The sequence below is a fragment of the Gymnoscopelus microlampas genome (genome assembly GCF_963454915.1).
Source record: "Gymnoscopelus microlampas genome assembly, chromosome: 13".
NCBI lineage: Eukaryota > Metazoa > Chordata > Actinopteri > Myctophiformes > Myctophidae > Gymnoscopelus > Gymnoscopelus microlampas.
This window is the reverse complement of record NC_139950.1, coordinates 7,081,594-7,108,138: the sequence shown is the minus strand read 5'-3', so window position 1 is coordinate 7,108,138 and position 26,545 is coordinate 7,081,594. Positions and strand designations below refer to the sequence as shown.

Below are 26,545 nucleotides of genomic sequence, written 5' to 3'. Positions count from 1 at the left end.
AGCTACTGTATGTATTTAATTCAATATGACCGTGTCCCAGGGAATCTTCAGGCTCTGTTGATTTCTTTGCAGACAGTCGAATCCCCTTTTGGATGCTTGGCGGCTGAGGGGAGAAGTGGAGTGGATTCCATTGCTGTTCATACTCAGGTGTTTGTGTTCGCAGACACTGGAATAAACGGAAGAACGGATCATTGTTTCACTTGCTAGGCTAATTCCACTATATAGGACTCCTAATTAGCTAATTGGGATATCCAGCAGGTTTCCACCACCGATCAATGTTCAAATCCTTTGTAAACAACAGTGAGATCCACATGGTTGGTTCAGCTGTAGTATCGATACAGTCAAGCAATGACTTTTTCTGTAACTTCGAAGGTGGATCAACTTTTAAAACCCATGGTACATTTAGAACATTTGGCAGCAGGACTTCTTCATTATTTGAAGCTGGCATCAAGTAATGTACCTTCTGCCTCCTTGTCCTCCTTCCTGAGTGGAGTCCAAGCTAATTCTAGCAAACAATCTACCTCAGATCATCAAGTGCTGGAGGATCTATCGCCTCATTACTCCCCATCTCTCTCTCCAGCTATAACGGGGCTTAAGCTCCTCCATCCTCTAGGCCGATCCCCAGTTGCTCCCTGTCTGGATGAATAAGGGAAGGGGAGCCAGCCTCTCAGCAGCATGGCACGCTCCTCTCACCCCTCTGGCTCGAGGGAGATGACGAATGGAGGGGGCCACCTGCAGGCAGGGGGCTCCCCGCGCTATGTGCAGAAGAGGCTGTACCAACCCATGGCCAGCAAGTCCTCCTCACCCATGGGCAGGGTCATCCTTATCAACGCACCTCTTGATGGTAAAGTCTCAGAATCACTACAATATAATCCTGCTTTAACAACTTGAACCCTAAACACGTTGTTGACCGGAGTCCAACAGGGATCAGTACTAGCACCCCCCCCCCGACCCCTTCTTCCCCTCTACACCAAATCTCTTAGCTGAAAATAGCCTATCTACAAACATCGATCTATCGTTCGTAGATCTGTTATTTACGCATAATATTTCGCCACAGAATAAGGATGCAAGGGTTCAACCTCGAAGCTTTGTATATGTGTGTGCATGTGCTGCAGGTGGGGAAGACTGTGAGGACCTCCACACCATAACAGTGGATAAGAGTCCAAACGGACGGCTGGGCTTCAGTGTCCGCGGGGGGTCCGAACACGGACTCGGCATCTTTGTGAGCAAAGTGCAAGACAACAGCTCCGCAGGTTAGCAGGATGCCCGAGGGTGTGTGCACGTGCACGTGCGCGCGCGCGTGTGTGTGTGTGTGTGTGTGTGTGTGTGTGTGTGTGTGTGTGTGTGTGTGTGTGTGTGTGTGTGTGTGTGTGTGTGTGTGTGCATACGTGCGTGTCTTTGTGGAGGCTTACAGTATAGTATGTCCTGCCTGTGGTGCTTGCATGCTTGTGGCTGTGTGTGTAGCTCATGTTCTGTTAGTGTTTCTGTTGTTGGTTTACTGCAGTGGTTCTCACACTGGGTTTCGGGGAACCCCCGTGAGAGGGTTCCAGGGGGGTTTCCCCAGCAAAATGAGTTATATAGCGTCAAAAGCAGTTTAACCACTTTAAACCTATTGGCTATAGCCAGAGCTTGTAAATCTGCTATTTTCAAATAATCTTGGGGAAAAAATGAGAAAACATTCTAACACGAACAAAACATTTTAACGTCACAAATCTTGTATGGGGGTCCCTGGCACAACATAGTTTCAGATGGGGGGTCCGCAGCAAAATGTGTGTGTGTGTGTGTGTGTGTGTGTGTGTGTGTGTGTGTGTGTGTGTGTGTGTGTGTGTGTGTATACAGTAACTAGTGATAGTGTGTTATAGTGTAGTGTTTATGTGGTTTTGTGTTGACCCTGTGCGTTCAGTGCAGGCTGGTCTGTGTGTGGGCGATAAGCTGGTGGAGGTGAACGGGGTCAACCTGGACAGCATCACCATGAACAGCGCTGTGAAGGTCCTGACGGGGAACAACAGGCTCAGGATGCTGGTGAGGCGGGTCGGCAAGATCCCCGGCATCCGCGTCACCAATGAGAAGACCACGTGGTAAGATGACACATACTGTAGATCGACCTCTAGGGGGAGGAGCTCCAGAGGTCCAAGTGTGTCAGTGCGTCGAACACGTGTAACACCGCAACGCCCGCTGGTTCGATTCTGCCTCTTTCCCCCTCTCTGCAGTCTGCACACAGTGAAATGATCTGCGTTAATTCAACATTCACTATGCGAAGAAACACACCTTTATGGGAAGTTAAAGAATAAATGGAAAGTAATGGAGGGAGGGGAAGACGGTTCCGGGGAGGCTCGCCGACCCTGGAGTCTTTGGGGAGGTGGTCGTTAGCGTAGTCAGCACGGCACTCACGGACTGATACCCCCAGCAGGAACCTGAGAAGTGGGAGAGAGAGAGAAGGAGGGAGAAAGAGAGACAGGGAGAGACATAGAAGGAGAAAAGAGAGGAGTGGTGGAAAAGCACAACCCGTGGAAGTGAAAGGGGTGGTGGAGGGATGCTGAAAACGTTATGAGCTTGAGTGTGGATGCACGAAAGCGAATAAGGGGTTTCTGGGTAGTTCTGACAGGGTATAAGTAGCGCCAGGTGGATTGGCGAGTGGGCGGAGTAAAGGTGTGTTTCTCCGCCTCCTGAACATCTGTTGTTCCAACGCCATTAGTGGTATATATACACATATGTACGATCTAATGTACTGGTATATACGTATGTAGGGTGGATCTAATGTACTGGTATACGTTGGATCTAATGTACTGGTATACGTGTGTAGGGTGGATCTGATCCACAGGCGGATGGTGGTGGAGGAGAACGGTTGCGTTACGCCGTCAGATGCAAGTTCAGACAGCGCCCTCCGCAGGACCGTTCATCTCTACACCACGCCTGAGGACCGCCACTGTTTGGGCTTCAACATCAGAGGAGGAAGGGAGTTTGGCCTGGGCATTTATGTGTCCAAGTATGTACCATCTATGTGTCTATATACTGTACTGTATGCATGTACCATACCATTTATCTAAGTATATGCCATACAGTATATGCTGTTCAAAGCAGCAGTTCAAATGCCTATGTGTGTGTGTGTGTGTGTGTGTGTGTGTGTGTGTGTGTGTGTGTGTGTGTGTGTGTGTGTGTGTGTGTGTGTGTGTGTGTGTGTGTGTGTGTGTCTCCGAGTGTGTGTGTGTGTGTGTGTGTGTTGTGTGTGTGTGTGTGTGTGTGTGTGTGTGTGTGTGTGTGTGTGTGTGTGTGTGTGTGTGTGTGTGTGTGTGTGTGTGTGTGTGTGTGTGTGTGTGTGTGTGTGTGTGTGTGTCCGAGAGTGTGTCCGAGAGTGTGTCCGAGAGTGTGTGTTTGTGTGTGTGTGTGTGTGTGTGTGTGCGTGTGCGTGTGCGTGTGCGTGTGCGTGTGCGTGTGCGAACGCGGGCACGCATGCGTGTCGATCCCGGGCTCCCCCAGAATTCGTGTCGAAGTGTCCTTGAGCAAGACATTGAACCCCTAATGGCTCCCGATGAGTAGGTTGGTGCCTTGCATGGTTTCCTCCGCCATCGGTGTATGAATGTGTGTGTGAAGGGGTGAACGTAATGCACAATCTATGTAAAGCGCGTTGGATAAAAGCGCTATATGAATGCACCCTTTACCATTTAAGTGCCTTGTCTTGTCTTGTATTGTAATTGTCTTGTCTTGTATTGTCTTCTCTTCAGGATGGACCCCGGTGGGCTGGCCGAGCAGCACGGCCTCAAGATGGGTGACCAGATCCTGGCAGCCAACGGGGTGAGCTTTGATGACATCACCCATTCCAATGCAGTTGAGGTCCTGAAGAGCCACACTCACGTCGCGTTGGCCATCAGGGTGAGAAGCCATGTTGTATGTTTAGTAGGGTGTTTGTTAGACTGTTGTATGTTTAGCAGGGAGATCCATTCTGGGCCTAGAGTAGACACTGAAATGCATACTGTATGTGTGTGTGCAAATGAGTTAAGTAAGTAAGTAGGTCAAGTGGCTTATTGTCTGTATCAGCCGAGGAACGAGATCATCTATCCCCTTTCAATACATGCGCTATTCCCCTGAGAGATGCATTGCTTAGGTGGAGCGTCACACCTGCCATCAGCTACTTACCGCACGTGTTAGTTACCCAAGCCGTGGTACTCACATGGTACCACGTGTCTGTCCAAAGGCGAGTGCTGTACCGATTTGTGTACGAGCTACCGTACACAAATGACCGGATATGGAAAGACCTCTAGATCGGATCACACTGGTCAATTTGGAACAAAAACCTGGCTTTCCGCCGTGTGGAATACCCGGTGACGTGAGGTTAGTAGGGTTTCTCACTTTCTACGCTGCCCTCCAGCTGCACTGGCAGGGAAGGTGAAAGTCAATTCCTTCCATTAAGCAGGCACGGAGTCCACCTTCCTGCCCTTACATCGAAGACATGCCCAGGTAGATGCTATGAGAGAGTATGAATTATCGGTCCATTTTTACACCCCTGAGTAAATTAAACAATCTGCTGTGTGATTAAGTACTTTAGTGGTATACATACTACGTTTAATTGACGGGCGCTTTTAGTGCTCCGAGACATTAATCATTGTCACAGAGCCTTAATCAACATGGGCACTTTAAGGGGAGTGAGACAGTATTATCCTGCATAGCAAAGCAGACCGCTGGAGTCCAGCCCTTGAATTCCTTGTATGTATGCGCGTGTTTTGAATGTGTGTGTGTACGTGCAAGGTTGCACCACGTATCATCTTTTGATACAGCAATTGTGTGTGAGTGTGTGCGTGCATGCGTGTGTGTTGCGCGTGTGTTTGAGTGTGTAGCGTTCGCGCGGACATTCCTGCGTACTCATTTTACTCCTCTGATCTCAGGTTCCACGTGTGAGAAACAGCCAGGCACAACGTTCATTATTCAGCGGCAGTCGGGGATCAGGTTATAATCAGCAGAAACACTTGTTTTATGTGTTTCCCCAAACCCACGTTAGAGCCCATTATGGCTCAACATCACTGGGCTTCGGTTACTAAACGCTGACACACACCTGCTCAGCTGAAACCCTTGATGAAGCGAGGGGCCTTAGGAGTGACATTGACCTTTGACCTTAACCACATGAACCCTGGCGTCCGGGGGGGAACGTTCTGCGAAAATAGGAAGGACAACAATGGAAAAAGCTGTAGAGCTTGAGCGTGAATTAAAGCAATCAATCAATCAATCAATCAATCAATCAATCAATTAATCAATGAAATTGCAGATCTACAAACTTGGTTTAAGTGGTTAATTAGTTTGACGTGTGCATTTCAGCTCAAATTATGTTACAGGACAACCCAAACTGACAGAGAAGATTCTGTCTGACACTTCTCTGTCTTCCCACAATTCCCATGATAAATTTGGCAGGTCAAGCGGTGGCCTGGCACGCCTATTAAGGTCTACGGTCGACATTACATAAGATCGCGATTTCTGCATAAACAAAGCGGACAAGGATAATAATGTCACGGCCGCGCAGCGGGTAGTGGCTAAAAACCAGGCAAAAATAACAAATGTACAAGCTCACAACATGTTGCATCACGAGGCGTTGTGAGATGTAGATGTGTTATTCTCACTATATACAGATAAATAAAACATTATAAAGATTTTTGCCTCTAATGACATGCCCAAAACAGGGATGCCAGGTTGAAAGTGGTGAAGAAAATGTTCTGTATGCTACTGGCAAGGGCACATAGGCATTTTTGTTTTATTTTTATGGTTTGTGCACAAACGCATAACCCAGTCCCACTCTGCCCATCCCCATCTCAGTGAGTACAATCAGGTCAGCCAAGTCCCCAAGGTCCAGAAACTAAAAACAATTACATCAAGGTTATGTTTACGTTCCAAATTCCTGCAACATTTTATGAAAGTTGAGCAAGTGATTTGTTGAGCTTTAAAACGTAAAGCTGTACTATGTTACTTTTTTTTTGCACAAGAGACCCGGGTTAGAATCCAGGGCAGAATAGGAAAGTTACAGAGGGTTGCTTTAAGTATGTGTAGCTCCTGAAGTGATGCATTGATGATAATAAAGGCTACGGTGATGTTGACTATCCAATGTTGTTAATGCATTTCATTGAAATAATGATATATCCCAACAGGAGGCCGGACGATACCCTGCATATAAGGAGATGGTGGCAGAGTACAGCTGGCTCAACCAATGTATGTCCACAACAACAATAATCACAAACGATAATGTTACATATAGAATACACTAGTACAGATGACGTTATAGTTATGTCTCAAACAGTTGATAACAAACATTAGAACTACTGTAACAAGAAGGGATTAAAACTTACAAAGATATTAAACACCTGACCAGTTTTTAGGAATTTAAGGAGGAATAAGTGGAATTCTAGTTTCCCATTACAAGTGCACGCGTTGTTGTGCCGTTTGGCAAATCGTACAAAAAGTAGAACATCGGTCACATGGGTCCAACTTATACTCAGACTGTCATTTTCTCCACAGACGTCTAATTCCCTCTTATTTCAATTTGATATGATTGGGTCTGGAAATAGTGGGGGATTAATTTGGAGTGTGCTCAAAGGCAGATCAGTCGTCTGGAATGAAGCATGACCTGACGTCTGGGTCGCTGGGTCTGTTTATTCCTGAACACAGAGTCATTTTGGGTCACATAAAAAAGAAAGGAGGGGGAAAAAGTCATGTGGAATCATGTGGAACTCGGGGTCCACATGGAAATGGCGTGGCTCTCAGACTTCATGTTTCAAGCCTGTGACATCAGTCATCTGTGTCAGTCGTCAATCTATGACATGCTCCAAATCTGGGCAAGGTTTCAGCCCTGATCAGTGTCCCTTTGACTTCCAATATAAAATGGCAGTTAAAAAAAGAAACTGGTTTATGGCGCCCACTGCTCAAACCAGTGGGATTAAAGGTGCAGTATACATTCTTATGTTAAAATAAGTGTTAAATAGCATTATTTAACACTTTTATTTAATTGTCACAAATAAGTGAGCAGACAAAATTGGAACACTATACAATTGAACCTGATAGATGGGTACTTCTGATTGGCTGACATTGGGAAACCACCTGAACATTTATTTTCTGTTCATTAAAGAGCTGGAGAGACGGAAAGACCACTGTTACTGAACAAACACTCTATACTATAGCAATGATTGCAATTGGAACACAGAGCTTTAACTTTCTAACAAAACAAAATATCACTTACACCACCATTGTCATTCATGCAGGGCCGGCGCATCCATACAGGCGACCTAGGCGGCCGCCTAGAGCGGCAGTTTGGAGAGGCGGCAAAATAAGTCGGGGGAAAAAAATACTAATGATAATAAATCGGTAAAATCAGAATGAAATAATATAACCCTAACCTAACCCTAATCCTAACCCTAAAACCGAAATAAAGTAGCCAAAAACGTATCATAATCTGCCCAAAACCCCAAAAACTTCGCACGTGCGCTTCGCGCGTGCGGGGGCGCATCAGAGGAATCTCGCCTAGAACCGGCGCTGCATTCATGGTGTCATTCAGCATCAATGACAGGGTCATGGTTCAGCCTTACGGATTGAGACTTTACTCTCTGCGTATCGTAACTATTTCTTTGAGGCTATGTATTGTGATCAACAATGATAACATGTCCCTTTCATAACGTATGTGTCTTGAGTTAAACACTGTTATGATTCATATATTTACAATCTCCTTTTATTTTGTTGTAAGGGCCAGAAGGCCCTTCCCCCTCCCCAACAGTGGCCAACGGGGGCCCTGGGTCCTCCCCACATGACTCCTGCTCCTCCGTCTCCTCCTTGTCTTCCGGGACCCCACTGAGCTCCTACAGTGGTCTCTCCTTCCCTCTCGTCTTCGGCTCCGACATGGTAGAAGACGTCGACATCGCCACAGAGTAGGTCTTTTTTTCTTTAAACCCTTTTGCTCTTTGGGGAGCATACTGTAGGTCGTTAATGAATTTCTTCCAGCTGGTTCGGTGTAGGGCGATCGTCTCTGCTTCCTTCCAAGTTGTTCCTTTTTCCCTGAGTTCCGCCTCGACAGACCTTTTCCAGCTGTTTCTGGGTCTTCCTGGTTTTCTTTTCCCCTGAGGGTTCCAGGTGAAGGCCTGCCTGGTTGTGTTGGAGGATGGTTTCCTCAGGGTGTGCCCAATCCAGCCCCATTTCCTGTGTTAATTTAGGTTTCGATTGGTTCTTGTTGGGTGGTTTGCCAGAGCTCTTCATTTGTGATGGTATTAGGCCAGTAAATTACCAGGATGTGTTTTAAGCATCTGTTGATGAATGTTTGCATGCCACAGAGTAGGTCCGGGCGATAATTATGAACACTTTGGCCTTCAGAACTTGTAATGAACGATTGTTGTTTGTTTGTTTGAATAGCAAAGAATAGATATGCGACACATTGTGAGCTTGTAGATCCGCTATTTTTGCAACGTGGTTAATCAGACTAATACATTTAGTTGATTATAACATAAAATTCATGAGAATAGTTTTTGTGTCGATTCATTGATATATAAGAAATACAATCATATTAGTATATATATATATATATATACTGTATATAGCTTCTTGATTATTCGATTAACCTACGGTCATTGGTTCTAGATGTGGGTTTTGATGTGTTTTTGGTTAATTACTCAGGCCTACCACAGAGGACCGTTCTCGACCCAGCAGTGCCAAGTCTACCAAATCTTCCAAATCTTCCAAATCTACCAAGTCTAAAAAGTCGACCAAGACTACCAAGTCGACCACGGACTCGGCCATGCAGACTGACCCCTTCCCCCCAGACTACCCGGACCAAGCCTCGCCTCGCGGCTCACAGAGCAGCCGGCCAGCAGCAGTAGCCACGGAAAGCGGTCGGACTGTGGGCGCCACGGTGCTGCTGAAGGACACTGTGGTCCACGGGAAAGGGGAGGGCCCGAGGGAAATGGGAGGAGTTCGAGAAGAGCATGGGCGGGGCAGGTCGAGGACAACGTCGTCGGGCGACCGAGAGAGTGCGAGAGACTCCACCCCCAAGACGGCGGAGGCGCTGATGGAACTGAGCAAACCGCGCAAGCCAATCGGACGCTCCCAGAGTCACATCACTGACACAGGTGAGAATATGTCAGGCACACTGGAATGAAAGGTCTGTCTGTCTGTCTGTCTGTCTGTCTGTCTGTCTGTCTGTCTGTCTGTCTGTCTGTCTGTCTGTCTGTCTGTCTGTCTGTCTGTCTGTCTGTCTGTCTGTCTGTCCATTGCATTGCTTGAGAACCGTTCATCCGGTCAACTTCACCAATAGGGTAGGTGAGCAGGCCTGGCGGAGATCTGCGTTTTTCCAGTATCATGATTTATGGCATTGCTGTAAATGTATGAATATTGCGGAAAATCCCCCTGGAGAATCCAGCATTTAATTAAATCTCAGACCAATGAAAATCTGGGCTCCAGGGAAGTCAAATGTGCTTTGGTGATGGGAAGCAACAGGCAGTTGATCAGATAATGACTCCTTCAGTTCTCTGGTCTTTCCAAGAAATAAACAAGAGTATAGTACAGTATATGTCAATGAATTAATCTCCACACAGAATTAGTCTGAGGGCATAAAACCAGAATGCAGAATCAAGACTGAATGCTCCTCTTTATTCTCACTCTCCATACCTCGTGAGAGTTAAATGAGAACGAGTGTAAAGAAAATCCCATCTATTCCTTCACAGGGCCGGTGAGTTATGATTCTTTCTTCTGCAATTTATCTAGTGCTACCATACCTCCAGGAACGGGGCAGGGGCTGTGGGTAAGGTCCAGGGTTGATTGGATATTTGTTATATAAGCTAGAGCTGCTGCCCTCAATAGATCAGAGTGCGAGCAGACTGGCGTACAGCTGCAATCCATCAGTATTACTGTGTTACGTTTCATGGTGCAGGATTTACTGCCGTCAAACAGGGAACCTGACTGGAAGAGAAATGAACAGTCGGCACCCATCGGAAGGTGCGTGTATCACCCGATGCTATTGATGACCGAAAGCATGGAACCATGCTAAAAAGACGAATAAATCATGGTTTTGGCAACACGCGCGCGCCGATAACACAAAATGCCTCGTTCTTTATTACAGTATATATGTCTCAACAACATCGACTGTAAAATGTTGAACGAAACAAAGTGTAACGGGTAGCAAAGATGACACTGATGCTCGCACTTGATTTGCTCCATCATCCAACTTCACCGAAACAATTGTTCATCCTCTGAATGATAAAGTTATCCTTGCATTGCACAGAAGGGGTGGAAAGTAAGTCGTACTCCACTACATCTCAAAGGCAAATATTGTACTTTTACTCCACTAATTATTTGAAAACTTGAGTTACTAGTTACTTTGTAGATTTTGATTATTATTACAAAACCACTTCAGACCTATAGAGTATATATACTTTGGGAATGTGAAAATAGCCGATCTACAAGCTCAAAACGCGTCGCTTTGCGAAGGGTTGTGAGATTGTATATCTGCTATTTTCAACTGATTTGTATACATGTTATACATGTGCAAACTTGTGAAATGGGACCTTCTGCATAATGACTACTTTCACTTTTGGTACAAGTACATTTTTATGCCAATACTTTTGAATACCGACCTTGTACTTGTAACAGACTATTTCTACAATCCGGTATTGATACTTTTACTTAAGTAAAACGATTGAGTACTTCTTCCTTCACTGCTGCACAGTGGCTGAGTAGAGGTCATCATAGAACAAATCCTGTTATTGTTGTTGTTTTCCCTCTCCAGAGGCAAAGCAGAAGAAGAAAAGACAACAGAATGACAAGAGCACGGAAGAGGGGCAGGTCAAGGTGCAGCGCTCCAGGACATTTATGGAGCGCCTGTTTAAGAGAGACCGTAAGGAGAGGAGTCCCTCCAAGTCCCCGTCCCGCCACGCTGACAGAGGTGTGGTGCACCCCAGCAACCAGTGTACCCCAGGGGTTATTGTAGTTAACTAAAACTAATGAAATAACGATTTATTTTATAAAAAAATATAAACATTTTAGTTAATTGAAAATACAAACAAAAAAACAAGGCTTTACAAAATCTGAAACGGTTTTGTGCATTTGCAAAACTAACTAAAATCATAAAAGAATACAGAGAAACTAATGTCCTTAGTTTGTCTTTGTCAAAAATAAAAAAAATAGCAGATCTAATAATAATAATAATTAATTTTATTTATATCGCATTTACATTTGAAACAAATCTCAAAGTGCGAAGATCTCACAATGCTTTGGGAGCTTGTACTGTAGATGGCCTTGTTGAATTGTGCCTCTGACTAATCCATATTACAGTACTAAAATTGAAAAAAATAAATAAACAAACAAATGAAAAAGGCTAAACTATAATAACCTCCCTCATTCTCCCCATCCTATACTGCTCACATGTCCTGCATGGTCCTACTGTACATGTCAATGTCCTCTCTGTTGTCTTTAGCACATTTAACCCATTAAGACCTGAGGCCGAATCTACAAATGCCTTTTAAACCAGTAGTTCTCACATTTCTTTTGTGCCAAGTACCACCAAATTGATATACATTTGACTCAGCGAAACAATGTTTTGTGCCAGGAACCCCCAGAAGAGAAGATTTGTGTTAAAAAAAAAATTATACACTTTCAAGATTTTTCAAAAGAAAATTGCAGATATACAAGCTCGCAGCACGGCACGAAGTGACACGCTGTGATCTCGTATATCTTCTATTTTTGAAAACCACTGTTCTAAATCCTAAGAGTTTTATGAAAAACCTATATTGCTATATATATATTAGCTAAAATCTAAAATGACACAGATGATTTCCCTGTTTTAATTGGTTAAGCTGTGCTTTCGAACCGATGTTTTGTTTATTTGAACTTCTCAGACAAGGACAAGGGACGTCCAAAAGAGGCTGGTGGTGGGGTGAGGGGTGGCAGCCCGCTGCCCCGTCCTGACACCCTGGAACAGGTGGAGCTGATGGCCAAGAGGCTGCTGACCCAGGACGAGGTCACTGCAGTGATGAGACACTGTCAGAGGGTAAAGCCTCATTTGAGCCTTTTTGTGGGAAAAAGTCTGAAAAACTGTCGCGTGACAAGTTTGGGTCACGACTTGGGCTTTTAACCTCGAAAAAAGTGTTGTTGATGTTTAACCCATTAAGACATGAGGCCGATTCTACAAATGCCTTCTAAATCAATTGTTCTGAAACATTCTCGTGCCAATTTTTTTAGAAAAAAAAAAAACTTTACTAAACTCCTCGTAAAAGACAGCAGAATTCATAAAAGAATAAAAACAAATAGTGCCGAAAATATTTTATCGATCTGAATAAATAAATCCTAAAAACTAGAAGAATTCATGTTAAAAAAATAAGCATACCCATATAAAACACTATCAAAACTGAATGAATTTCATCCATAGAGTTCATCTCATCTATTTTAATGCATAGGAATGCATACCACCCAAAGTCCATATACTATCTACTAGGGAGATTGGAGTTCAAAAGTCTGATTGCCTGGGGAAAGAAACTGTTCCGCATCCTCTCCGTCCTGGCACTGATGCTCCTGTATCGTTTCCCAGACGGCAGAAGGGAGATCAGACTGTGAGACGGGTGGGTGGTGTCCTTGATGATGTTAGTCGCTCTCCTCATGCATCGTTGTTGGCATATGTCTGCCAGGGATGGCAGCGAGGTACCAATAACACAACCAAAGGTTATCACTTGAAGTGCTCACCTCAGAGAACGTAGTGGCATTGTTCCTTTATAGGCTGGAACAGGACCAGACACTAAACTCTGTGAGCCGGTGGCACATGGTGACACCAGAGGGATTTAGCGTGTGATTTATGAGAGAGGATCAGATATCAGTGACCATCTGATCCTTCTGTCTGTCAGCCACACTCACACTGACTGGTCACTCTGAAAGGAGCAGCTCAACTCGACCGCCAACACTGCATAACATATTAGACCCAATTAGAATACAAGTGGTAGCACCGTGTACCCATTAATGACTTGGTGGTTCTCAAATGTTTTTAATTTCAAGGACCCTCATAACTCAATAAGAGTGTAACACATGGAATTAATGGACCCGTGAGGGTCCATTTAGTTCCATTTGTTAAACTCTCTGTGTTACAGACCTGTAAGGGTCCATTTAAAACCCCCTCTAGGAACAGTGAGCGTCCGTGGAGACTTTTAACTTCACTAGAACATAATTCTGTTTTTCTTTTTCAACCTGAGATCCAATATGGAAAGATGTAAGCGCCACTTGTTACCCAGTCCAAACTAAAGTTGTTACAAACTGTTACAATTCTATTTGGACTCTTGACTCTCTTTGGAATTTTGTGACGGGTCCTACTAGAATCTACAGTAGCATGTTTAGGCGTAATTTGGCAACTGCAAACATAACGATCCAACTTTATTCTTATCTGTCTCTGAAGTTTCTGTCAGACAATGTGATTGAAGACCTAGTGCGCCCCCTTCTGGCAATCCTGGACAAGCCAGAAAAACTGCTACTGCTCAGAGACATAAGGTGAGCCTAGAGAGAGACTGTGTGTGTGTGTGTGTGTGTGTGTGTGTGTGTGTGTGTGTGTGTGTGTGTGTGTGTGTGTGTGTGTGTGTGTGTGTGTGTGTGTGTGTGTGTGTGTGTGTGTGTGTGTGTGTGTGTGTGTGTGTGTGTGTGTGTGTGTGTGTGTGTGTGTAACTGTATCTTATCTCATCCTTTGCAGAATGCTGATCCCCCCCTTTGAAACAGGCAGGTTTGACAGCATGGTGATGCCTTATGAACTGGAGGCTTATGACTTCCTGAAGACCCGCTCTGGTGAGGAGATATACATAGATTATATTCATTATAACATACTGAAGAGTACATTAGAGTACTACATTATAAAGGCAAGGCAAGGCTATTTTATTTGTACTACATTTTCAGATCAGAGCAATGGTCACCAAATTATGGTCATTTGAAATGTTAGACACTGCTGTAACCCCGCTGTAGTGCCCCATGTGTGTGCTATTTAGGGTTTTTGGTGTGACATTTGTCATGCCAGACCCGTGAACAGCATTTGTGCCAAGTTTGGTGCGGATTGACACAACAACGCCTCGCACTGCGTTGAGCTTGTAGATCTGATATTTTTGGCAAAGAGGTATAGGTGTAGAGGGGGAAAAAAAGAGTTTAATCTGAAACACAATTTTTATACAATATAGAGGGGGTCCCTGCTTCATCTCTCTCTCTCAGCAAGGGGGTCCTTGGCCTGCAAAACGTTGAAGACCCCTGCATTAGATTAGATGGTAAATGTTTTTTCTCTGGAACCCAATCTACACTGTAAAATTAATTTTACCATCAAATAATAATGGAAAAAAGTGCACACATTCAGAGTTACAGACTGGTTAAGGTTCCGTTTGGAAAACCTGCTGGTCCCTGGACCTGAGAACCAAGTGGTCTAAAACAGTGGTTCTCAAACTTTTCAGGCCACGACCCCCCAAATAAGCACATTTGAACTAGGGACCTCCTAACGCTGACAAGCACTTAGAATTGTAAGAGTTGGGGCATTACATTGTGAAAATAGCCGATCTACATGCTCTTGTGAACATGTAAATCAGCTATTTTCCCAATATTTGCCTCTTTCTTAGGTAATATTTGACAATTTGGCCAATATTTGACCATATTTCTAGTATATGGGTGTTATGGTCTTATTTTATTTTTCATTTTAGACATTATCCTTAAATTGTAACTTTAGAAATGTGCAGATAGCCTGCAAACACGTATACTGTATGTTGGTTTGTTTACTGTTGAGTGAAAAAACTATGTTGCACATTAAAGGGATAGATCACCCCCAAAATGACCAAAGATGTAAGATTATTTGTCTATAAATCACTTAATGGCTATGCACCAAAATACATGCAATACATGAACCTAGTAGGTCACTGAGATCCTCTGGCACTGAATGTTTAGAAGTTCCAACTGTCAATGGTAAGAACATGGAGAGGCAGCTTTTAGTTTGTATGCCCCCACACACTGGAACTACCTGCCAGTCAATCTGAAAATTGCTGAATCAATAGATATTTTTACATTTTATTGTTTTTTTTGTGTAAAGTATTCTATGTATGAAAGGTGCTACATAACTAAAGATCTTTGTCATTATCAGGGGACCGCCCCAGAACCACTGGTGTAAATGAAAGCAGGTGTGTAAACACTAGTACAGAGGTGTGTGTAGCATCTTTGTGTGATTCTTTCTTTGCAGTGCACTCTCCAGCCCTGCGTTCGCCTCGTCGCGGAACCCCTCGACGGCACCTCATCACCCCTGTCCCAGGTGAGCTGTGAGTGAGTGTGTGTGTGTGTGTGTGTGTGTGTGTGTGTGTGTGTGTGTGTGTGTGTGTGTGTGTGTGTGTGTGTGTGTGTGTGTGTGTGTGTGTGTATTAGCCAACAACCTGGCATCCATAATCTGTGCATGTCATTATAGGTGAACTGTGGCAAACTGAAACACCTGCTTTTGCAGTCAGAATGTAACTCATGTTTCAGAAGTCCATGCTGCAGCGCAAGCTTGCATTACATGTTTATGGCGCCCAGAAAGGACCGGCGGTGGTGGGTCTTTAGACAGGCCTGGGGCTGCTGCTTAAACAATACAGAGGGGACGCCTTTGAGCCTTTTCATAAGCTAGCTCCATTCAAGAGTCACAGAGACATTCCAACCACGCCTGTGGCTCGGAGTGACCTCAGCCGTCTCACTCTCTCCGGGGGTCACAGGTTAGGGGCAGTGATTCTAAAAGTTTAAAATTTCAAGGACCCCCCAGTTTGATATTGCGTAATTTTGCCTATGTGATCCAATTTCTATCTCTGGGTCCCTAATCTATCTATACAACAATCAACAAATAGGCTCTGTGCATAACTTTAGTCCTATAGATTTCCAGAAGGTGGTATATACCCGTTTCCTGTTCCGGTTCAGTTTCCTATAGCTTTGTTTGATTGCAGTCTGTAGTCCCTGTCAACTAGAGACTACAGTTATGCACAGAGCATATAGCTGAGATAGAGAGAGGTGAGAACATTTCAAAGCCAGAATGTTTTGTGTGTGTGTCTCTGTGTGTGTGTGTGTGTGTGTGTGTGTGTGTGTGTGTGTGTGTGTGTGTGTGTGTGTGTGTGTGTGTGTGTGTGTGTGTGTGTGTGTGTGTCTCTGTGTGTGCGTGCGTGCGTGCATGTACCTGTGTCTGCCTGTGTGTGTCCAGACTCCAGAGGTGGATTCCATCTCCAGGCAGTCCAGCAGGACAGGGACAAGGACCGTCAGCTGAATGAAGACCTGGAGAGACTGCGCAGGTCCGGCCTTCACACCGGCCATCTGTCCGCGTCACACGCGTTCACCCCTCTCTTGGACATACCCGTGGACAGTTACATCCCCTCCGCCCGGCCATCGCGCACGCCAAGCCCCCGGCCATCGCGCACGCCAAGCCCCTCGCCCTCCTCCCACAGAGAGTCCCCACGCGGTGCCCAGCGCGGGCGCCAACCGTACCGCTCCCCTTACAGGGAAGAAGACGGGGCGTCCCCGCACGACGAGGCTTCGCTGCTGTCCGTGTCAGACCGGGGAGACGCCACTCCTGAGCGGGGGAGGTCCCCCGTGAGGAACGGCCACAGGAGACCCAGGAGGGGGGCGAGTCCGGACAGCACGCACGGCAGGCGGACGCGACAGGAGGAGGGGTACACGGAAACGAGTGTGCACGTTCCCTCTCAGCAACGGCCGAGGTCACCTCTGGTTGAGGTGCTGGAGCCCCACAGAGAACGTAGTCCGTCCGCAGTGGTCAGGAGCGTTCAGCAGGCACACGGGCATTCGCAGGATGGTCACCAGCAGAAGAAAAGAGTCATCTTTCCAATCCAGCAGTACGAAATCAAAACGGTGACCATCTCCAAATCCAGACCGTCCCTTGGTGAGTGCCGAGAAGACTGCAGGAATATTTTTTGTTTCGTTTTCGGAGTTTTACAGAATAATATACCCTTATTCTGGATTGAGGCTCCCTTGCATGTTTTATTGCCTGCCTACAACAACACACAACAACACAGTATTGTTGTTGTGTGTTGTTGTAGGCCTTGTCTGTGTGTCTTTTTGTCTGTCCATCCGTCTGTAAGTAACATAACTCCAAAACAAGAGGCCAGAGGACAGATCTTCATGTTACTTGGTGATCAGTAGGCTACCCCAAAGAGATTAGACATTTTGGGGGTGGAAAGGTCAAAGGTCAAAGCACACAGTGTATCAATAGACAGGTTTCCTGTTAGTAAACATTGAGAGGAATATGACCGCGCAGCTGCGGGGGGAAGCCTATGGGTGCGTTTGGAAATTACGCACCGGAGCACACTCGCCTATTAGTTTGTATTGGCCAGTGCGCTCACTGCCGCTCAGGGCTGTATTTTCGAACGCGCCTTCCACCCCCAGGCATGCGCAGATTGCGCATTCTGCTCTGTGATGACGTCGCTCGGAAACCCGTCTATATGTATTCTGCCATGTTCATTGCCTCACCAGTAGAGGTCAGGGCATCACTCTGTGCTGAACTGAAATAATTGAAAGCCTTTACGTCTTGACAGTTGACATGTGTATGATGTTCCCTGTGTGTTTACAGGTATCAGCATCTCTGGGGGGATGGAGTGTAGGATCCAACCCATGATAAAGATCCAGAAGATCTTCCCTGGAGGAGCTGCCTCCACCAGTGACGTCCTGAAGGTGAGCAGTGTATCTCAACCATCTGGCCTCAAGTTCAGAATGCAGACGAGTCATACTCATTCTGTCCGTGTGCAGACGCTTCTCAGCTTGTCTCAAGTTAATGACAATGGAAAGAAAGACGATAGCGAATTATCATCAGTGGTAATTTGTGGTAATTTGTGGTAATTACAGTGCCCTGAAGCACACAGCCCAATTACCATCAGTGTAATTTCGTGTAATCGACGCAGGGTGCAATTAAGTCCTTAAAGGAGTTAAACAACAGTGTGTAACTTGTCCTTAGAAATGCTCCTTGACTTCAGTTCCTAAATTATTCAATGCTGTAAACTAAAGGTATGAGAGCTGTTCATTCAGGTACAGTCGTGTTTTGACAGACAGTCAGTAATTCAGTCAGTCAGTCAGTCAGTCAGTCGGTCTACTGTGCTGTGGTTATGAGTTATTCTTATACAGTAAGTGGTTGTCTATGAGCAGGGGGTGTTGGGGATGAGCAGAGAGCGTCTCAAGTGGCTCATCTCTGTAATTATTAATGAGCTACATGGGTGCTGCTCCACTAATGTGTTGGTATATGTTGCCTCCATGCTGACATAACAGTCATCCACCATCCTAACCTGGCACGCTCGCACGCACGCATATTGTTGTTTCCATTGTGGTCCAATATTCAATTAATCAACATACTGTAGCATAAAGAATTAACACAACACGTCATCAACAAATACAAACACTATCCTGTATGTACAAAGGAGATGGGAAATTACATTTACCTCCACTTGTGGTCTCCTGATAGATGTTTTTAGGCCAGTTCTGAAAGAAACCAGTGTTTCACATCCTTTAATGGATGATGTCAGCAGGGAATCCCACATTTTGGTGGCACGCACTCATTCAACAAAGCACTCAAGCACTATAATCAGAACCACATTGGAAACAAGTGTTTCATTACGCTTCAATGTGTTATCATGGGTTTAAGTTATATTGTGATTTTACTTGTTTATCTTTCACCCAAATCAAATCAAATCACATCTTCACAGTTGAAAAGAGACACTAGACGTCACTCGGGAGGTTGGGATCAGGTGAAGGATTAAAATTCAAAGGTCAAAGTGCGTGACTGAGTGGACAAGACAACACAATGACCTGCAATAGTCGGTCAATGCAGGTCATTGTTTGTGTACATGCAGTGCAGGTGTATCAGGTTTATCATTATACGTGTGGGCATGCATACATTTGTGCATGAGTGCAGGTACGTGCGTACATACATACATTAAGCGTGAGGGTTTCCTGACAGCTAGCTATCAGGTGACAGCCTTTCCCAGGTCCTTGATGCTGACCAGCAGCGTTTCCCAAGCAATAGGCTCTATGCACAGCAGCCATATTGGAAAGAAATTGGGCCTCTTCTTACTTCCTTCACAGGTGTTACCAATGATACTAATGAAGGCTCTGTTCCATTCTGGTCAGGGTGCTGATATTGTGCATGTTGGCTCACTAGAAACACTCCATTTTGGTTCCCAAATGGCCCCTTATGGTGGGTGTGTAACTCTGAGAGTGCACAGATGGAACCAAATGGACCCGTAAGAGTCCATTTGGTTCCATTTGTACACTTTCAGAGTTATGGGGGTCCTTGAAAATAAGACAACCACTATGCCACACTAAATGGAACAGAGCCTTAATTAGTATCATTGGTAACACCTGTGAAGGAAGTAAGGAAGGGGCCCAATTCATTCCCAATATGGCTGCTGTGCATAGAGCCTATGGGACGGGACTTTTGGGTTGCAGTACATCATGTGACATACTAGAGTCATATCCAGGTGGTGTGCTTGTACATCATGTGACATACTGTACTAGTGCCATGTCCAGGGGGCTGACATGCATGCTGGTTCCATGTCAGGCAGGTTGTACATTATCTGCTCTCTGGCTGTGTGTTATCTCTCACGCACGCCGAGTGCAGCAGGAAGTGAGAGCGCTGCACCCCGGTGTTAACACACATCCTGTCTCCTCAGACCCATACGATAAGACTAGCAGTTGAGTGAGGTGTGTGTGAGCGTGTGTGCTCCCTAATCTCTTGCTCACAGTTAAATGCATCTATGCGATGCGATGTGAGAGTGCGGACTAGCCAACAGCAACTCAGGACTCCAGAATCGCTGCCCTCCACACCCTCCTGTATCAGGGTCATCAGGGTCTTGAGCTCTGCAGTGTTAGCTCTGCTGTCCCACCACAGTGTGTCTACTGATGTGTGTCTACTTATGCATCTACATCTTTTGACAGCTTTCACTCACAGGACAGTGGTCAGGGGTAGAGTGGTCGGTAGAGAGGCCAGGTGGCAACCGCGAGGTTACCAGTTCGATCCCGGGCTCCCCCAGAGTTTGTGTCGAAGTGTCCTTGAGCAAGATGCTGAACCCCTAATTGTTCCCGATGAGCTGGATGGTGCCTTGGATGGTTCCCTCTATGTAATATGGCGCTTTGGATAAAAGCGCCATATAAATGTAACATTTACCATTTCATATACAGATACGACAGCCGAACTCTTCACTCTTCCCTGATCTTTCCCTGAAAGTTGCCTGAAAAGACACAGTTTCTCCCCCTATTCGTACCTGATTCGCCGTTGTTTGAATTTACACCTGGCAAATGTCACACTTTCTTCATGAAAAGGTGTATGTCGTATCTGTAGGCCTACAATACAACGCCACAGGTCTGATGAAATGCACACACGCACTGCAAGAGCTAAATAAAGGTCTAAAGGCTGGCACGGTTTAAGTCACTATTCTCCATTCTACCCAAATACCAGAGTAAATTACAAACTACAATTTAGTCGTTTAACAGACACTCTTATCCAGAGCGACTTACAAGTGTGAGATCAGAATAAGCAGAGTAAACCATGAACTCTAGTGAATAAACAACAAGGCCAATAGAGTGCAGAGAGAACAATGTACTGAAGTGCCTCAAAGAAACTATAGGATACCAGGTAAACAATGAACCTAGCATCTGTATAAACAACATGCTATCTAAATAACATTCTGTGCATTTGAAACTATGGGATACCAATGAAACCTATAGCATCTGTCTAAATAACAGTCTGTACATTTGTGAAACAAATCTGAATTTACAGTACCACAGTACAACCCTCAAGTGTTCATTTAATTCAGAGAGTGAACAAATGTAACCAAATGGACCTTTGCGGGTGGAAATAAAGTGAATAGGCAATCGATACACATTGAATACCAATTTTAGTAATTGGTCACTCTCTGAATTACAAACATTGAGTGTGTTACTGTGTAGATAAAAGTGGATATAATGGATAAGAGTGAACAGGGAATAACTTTGAATGCCTGGAAAGGGAAAGGGACACACATGTAGGAGATATCTTAACAATGCCTGCTGGTGTGTGTGTGTGTGTGTGTGTGTGTGTGTGTGTGTGTGTGTGTGTGTGTGTGTGTGTGTGTGTGTGTGTGTGTGTGTTGAGCGGCTAACCTTCAGTGGGGTGGACAGTGCTGGCAGGTGCATCCTTGGCAACTGCTGATGACATCACACAGGAACTTCCTGTCTTCATGGTTCCATAGAATTCTGTTCCCCCCCTGCAGGAAACAATCAGCGAAAACGGATTGTTTTGTTGTTGAGAGTGTGCGTGTGTGTGTGTGTGTGTGTGTGTGTGTGTGTGTGTGTGTGTGTGTGCGCGCGCGTGCGTGCGTGCGTGCGTGCGTGCGTGCGTGCGAAGTGCGTGCGTGTGTGTGTGTTGGGGAGCAGTGGAGGAAAGTAATTAAGTGCATTTACTCAAATAGATCTACATCAGAATCAGACTTTATTGTCACATCACAGGTTTGCAGGTGTAAAACAGTGGGTGAAATTTGTTTTTGTGCAAGCTCCATCGTTTTTGTTATTTCCATAAAATAAAGAAAAATGGAAGCAGAAGAAGGGGGGCCAGGGAACAGAGCTCAATCAAAGAAACAAAGAAATTATCTACATATTTACACATAGCACCAAGACATAAGCAGCAGATGTATATTGTATGTGATATGCTATGGACGTTAGTTAAGGTACGAGAAAAAACAGAAGTCAACGCGTTGTACATGGGATTAAGGTGTCAGTGCGTTTTGACCGCATAATCCACATAAGGTAACTGACACTGGTATAATCCGCAGGTCTCCCGGCACCGGAGTGCCAGTGAGTTGATCCCATCTCTATAGGCAGACTCGTCATTGATGCCAATCTGGCCTATCACTGTCGTGTTGTCCATGTACTTTATGTTGGAGTCATGTGTGGCTTTGCAGTCATGTATGTGCAGGGTTCACGAATAGTGATTTTTAGCATTTGAATTATTCGACCTATAGGTATTTGAATATTCGATTAATCGATTTGATTTAGAAGCATTTTTCTAACTTTTCACTGACTTTGGTTGTTTTTCGTATGAGTTTTAAATTCTAAATGTTGGCCCTCTTAGTTTAGCCTGGTTGGGTCTTTTAAAATTGTTTTGTTGCCTATGCTGCTTTTATGCTCTGCTTTTAATCTGTAGCACTCTGAGATTCGTGAGAATGTAAAGTGCGTAATAAATAAAATGTATTATTATTATTATTATTATTATAAAAAAAATAATAATAATACAAAAAAATAATTTTAAAAAAGTTTTTTTTTTTTTTTTTTCAATGGCATTGATGACTCGACTCAAGGAGTTGACGTCACACAAGAGCTCACAGCTGCGTGTCTGCTGTAGAAAAAAAAAAATCTAAAAAAAAAATCTAAAAAAAAGTCAAATAGTCGGTTTGATAGTCGAATATTCGAATATTCGATTATTCTGTTAATGCCCTAGTCTAGTGCAGGGAGTAGAGGAGAGGGCTCAGCACGGATCCCTGGGGGTGCTCCAGTGTGTTGAGGGTCAGGGGGTCAGATGTGATGCTGCCCATTCTCACCGCCTGACGTCGGTTTGACAGGAAGTCTAGTATCCAGTCGCACATGCTGGGGTGTAGCTCTAGGTCTCGGAGCTTTGTGTCAGGCTTTGCTGGGACAATGGTGTTGAATGCTGAGCTGTTGTCCACAAACAGCATGCGCACATATTTGTCCTTCAGCCGCTTGTTATCCATGTGCGAGATGACGGTGTAGAGGTACATGTACTTATGTAAGATTTTTAGGTACTTTTACTTAGGAATTGTATACTTCCCACCCCAGTACATTTCAGAGACAAATATTATACTTTTTTTTTTTTTTATAATTTTTATCCCGCGATTTTTGTAACCCATTTTTTTCACCCGGTGCCAATTTCCTAAGTGATCCTGGGCGCTACACCAGCCCTACACCAGCGCTACACCAGTCCCCCACAGCCAGGGAGGCCAGGGCCGAGCTCATGCTTCCTTCAGTGCATGAGAGCCAACTGACCTTCTTGTCACCTGACAGGAGGGAGTTTCCCTGGTTGGACGTAGCGCGTGGAAGGAACACGTTATTCCAACCAGTTCCCTTCCCCTCCATCAGGCGCCCCGGCTGTCATGGGGAGGCGGTATAGTGACCAGGATTACTACATGTTTTTGTGAGGGTATTAACTACCCTAGGAGACACGGGGAGAACATGCAAACTCCACACAGAGTAGGCCCTTTCGCCAACCCCACCCTGGGTATATAAATATTATACTTTTTACCCCCATATATTTGTTTGAATACCGTAGTTAGTTACTTTGTTGATTTTGATTATGAAAACATACATTAACCAATTAAGACCTATTTTATACTTCATCTATTCAAAAATAGTCGATCTATATGCTCACAACAAGTAACAATGGGACGTGTTGTGAGCTTGTAGATTAGCTATTTTCACACACTGGACTGCGTAATTCTATTACTATTTTTAAAAGTTTTTGACACATTCTGAACACTTATGGGAAGAAAATAAGAAAAACTTGATGAGATGGGATATTCTGCATTATGAGTACTTTAACTTTTGGTACTTCAAGTATAATATAATGGCAATACTTTATTGGTACTTTAACTCAAGTCAACTTTTTAAAACAGGGACTTTTACTTGTAACAGAGTATTGCTATGATTTTGTACTGCTACTTTTACTACTATATAAATTGAGTATTTCTTCAATTCTTCCTCCACTGCTGGGGAGTGTGTGTTTCTGTGTGGATGTACTTATTCACCAACGTTGTGCTGACGGTGAGGTTTTATGTGTGTACAGTCCTCTTCAGTGTGAATACATTAAAGTAATGGGAGAGGCCCGCTTCTCTCTGGCATAAATCAGGGCTCCGCTAAGAGAGAGATAGATGTTTCACTGCAGATTTATAGAAGCTGTCTCCCATGTTGTTCTATGAACAGATGGATGCCTATATAGTGGATGAAGAGAGACAGAAGCAAAGGGAAGAATTAGAACGAGTGGAGACACACGCCGTCACGGTGAAGATTAACCCATTCAATCCGGGAACGCATCTGTGTCATTTCAAGATTTCTTTGGCTATTCATTGACGTATAGCAGTGTTTCTCAAACTTTTTTGACTTCTGTACCCCCTTTCCCTGCTTTCTGAATCCAAGTACCCCATTTACAAGACTACTGCATACATATACATATTGACATCAAAAATAAAATGTTGATGTCAATATGTGGTGCAAATAAGTATTACTTTCTATACTCAGTAACAATTGTGCTATAAAGTTTTAGATTTTGTTTGGTTTAGGTTGTTTGTTTGGTTTTTAACTTTACAGATCATTAGGTTCACACAAAGTTTCTTCATGTTTCATAGTTAAACATAATCTTTTTTCTTTCTTTCACTTTCCACTTTCTTTCACGTACCCCATATAGTACCTCCGAGTACCCCTAGGGGTACATGTACCCCCATTTGAGAAACACTGACGTATAGCAATATACGTTTAAAAACAAAAAAACTGGATTTAGAAGACATTTGTAAGAACCCCCAGAAGCAAAGATTTGAGTTAAAAATGTTCGCTTAAAAAAAAAAAATATATATATTCAAAGATTTGCACACATTTTCACGATTTTTCAAAAATAGCAGATCTACAAGCTCATAGCGTGGCACAGAGCTTGTATATCTGCTATTTTTGAATAGTCAAAGTCATCTAAAAATGACACACAGATGCGTCCCTGTCTTAATGGGTTAAAGAAGAACAGTTTTTTTGATGGGGAGTAAATATCACCTCATCATCGCTTGTTTATTGTTTTCACAGCTGTACGAGCCTACCAACTGTCTACATGTTTATGTGGACAGATACTAGGTTCATTGATTACATGGTATCCTATAGTTTCAAATGTACAGAATGTTCTTTGGATAGCATGTTGTTTATCTGGTATCCCAGCCTCTTTGATGCCCTACAACACGGTTCTGCAATGTATTTATGTGATTATCAGTACCGTGTTTATTGACTATATATAATACACACTTGTAAGTCACTCAAGTAGCCTACTGTGTGTGTATGTGTGTGTGTGTGTGTGTGTGTGTGTGTGTGTGTGTGTGTGTGTGTGTGTGTGTGATTTGATTGTATTGCTGTATTGTTGTATTGTGCTTTTTGCTTTGGCAATGTAAACGTATGTTTTCTCATGCCAATAAAGCCCTTTGAATTGAATTGAATTGAATTGAATTGTGTGTGTGTGTGTGTGTGCGTGAGTGCAGGCGGGGTTTGAGCTGGTGTCCGTGGATGGCGAGTCTCTGCAGGAAGTGAGTCATCAGCACGCAGTGGATGTGATTCGCCGAAGTTTCGGCAACAGGGCCAAAGACTCAATGATGTTCGTGGTCAAGGCCCCCAAGGGCCCCAGCAGCACTCCCAGCACCCCCAGCACTCCCAGAAGCCCCAGGAGTCCCAGGGAGCCCTGTTGACAACATGAGGAACAGTCTGGAAACAGAAAGGAATCGTCATGGTTTCACCGGAACCTTCCATTCACCGGTCATAGTGGATTCACTGGAACCAGGAAGCGCGTAATGCAGAAAGGTCCAATCATAGTGGAGACAGGAAGTACTCGGAGCCAGACCGATACTTGGCCATTATCGGTAGCGACATTATTATTGTGGCAATGTGTAACCACTTTTTCATCCTGACATTTTAAGCATACCATTAGGAGCGAGAATTTTAAAAACATTCTTAAAAATATGCACATTTTCTATTAAAAAACAAACAAAAAAAAAAACATCTTTAATCTAATCAAAGTTTGATTTGACACTTTTTGAAAAAAATATCGGCCACTTCTTTGGCAATCGTTGGGTTAGAACTCTCCAAATTCGGGAACGGCCACAAAGCGGTCGGGCTCTAGAGATACTTGATTCCATGCAGCGGTGAGGTCCAGTCATTGTGGAGAGACACACAACGACTTCCTCTAAAGTGTATAGATTACATTACACGCAAATGACATTATGTCACATAATATGACAGCTGATGTTCAGCTGTCAACTTATCAATTGTTAATGCATTACTTTAATGTTACTTTTGTTACAAGGCAATGTGATGAGATGCTTTGTTTGGAAGTACTGTATTTAAATTGTATTACTTTTATAGCAGTGTTTATAGCAGACATTTAAAGATGACTGAAAGAGCACAGATGTACAAGCAGACACACCAAACCAGCAGGCACAGCAAGAAAACACAATTATTGTATGGATCTGATAGTGTTGTAAATGGAGCGGACCGCAAGAAACTTCTTCTAGTCTTTTCGTACTTTTACAATTTACAGTACTTCATATTCACCCAGTCACACACACACACACACACACACACACACACACACACACACACACACACACACACACACACACACACACACACACACACACACACACACACACACACACGACAATGACGGAACACTGTTACACGTTATGATCGTGTTACATGAGGTAGCCTATACATTCACACACCGACAGTGGAGGGAAACATGAAAAACAACAACCTGCTCATCGGGAGCAGTTAGGGGTCAAGTGCGCCT

The 26,545-nt window shown here is 44.3% G+C and overlaps 2 protein-coding genes across 2 annotated transcripts in view; both read left to right on the top strand.

Annotated features, from left to right (window-relative positions):
* Positions 1-26,545, top strand: part of selenou1a (selenoprotein U 1a) — a 310,703-nt gene that overhangs the window by 63,035 nt on the left and 221,123 nt on the right. The window lies entirely within an intron of this gene.
* pdzd7a (PDZ domain containing 7a) lies at positions 676-25,445 on the top strand (the record flags this gene model as incomplete). Its single annotated transcript, XM_084075966.1, has 16 exons — positions 676-844; positions 1,116-1,253; positions 1,904-2,078; positions 2,804-2,986; positions 3,723-3,870; positions 6,129-6,189; positions 7,745-7,895; positions 8,635-9,086; positions 10,742-10,921; positions 11,850-12,001; positions 13,391-13,482; positions 13,679-13,770; positions 15,191-15,259; positions 16,169-16,861; positions 17,549-17,649; positions 25,242-25,445. The coding sequence occupies 16 exons, from the start codon at positions 676-678 to the stop codon at positions 25,443-25,445; spliced, it is 3,060 nt and encodes a 1,019-aa protein (XP_083932092.1).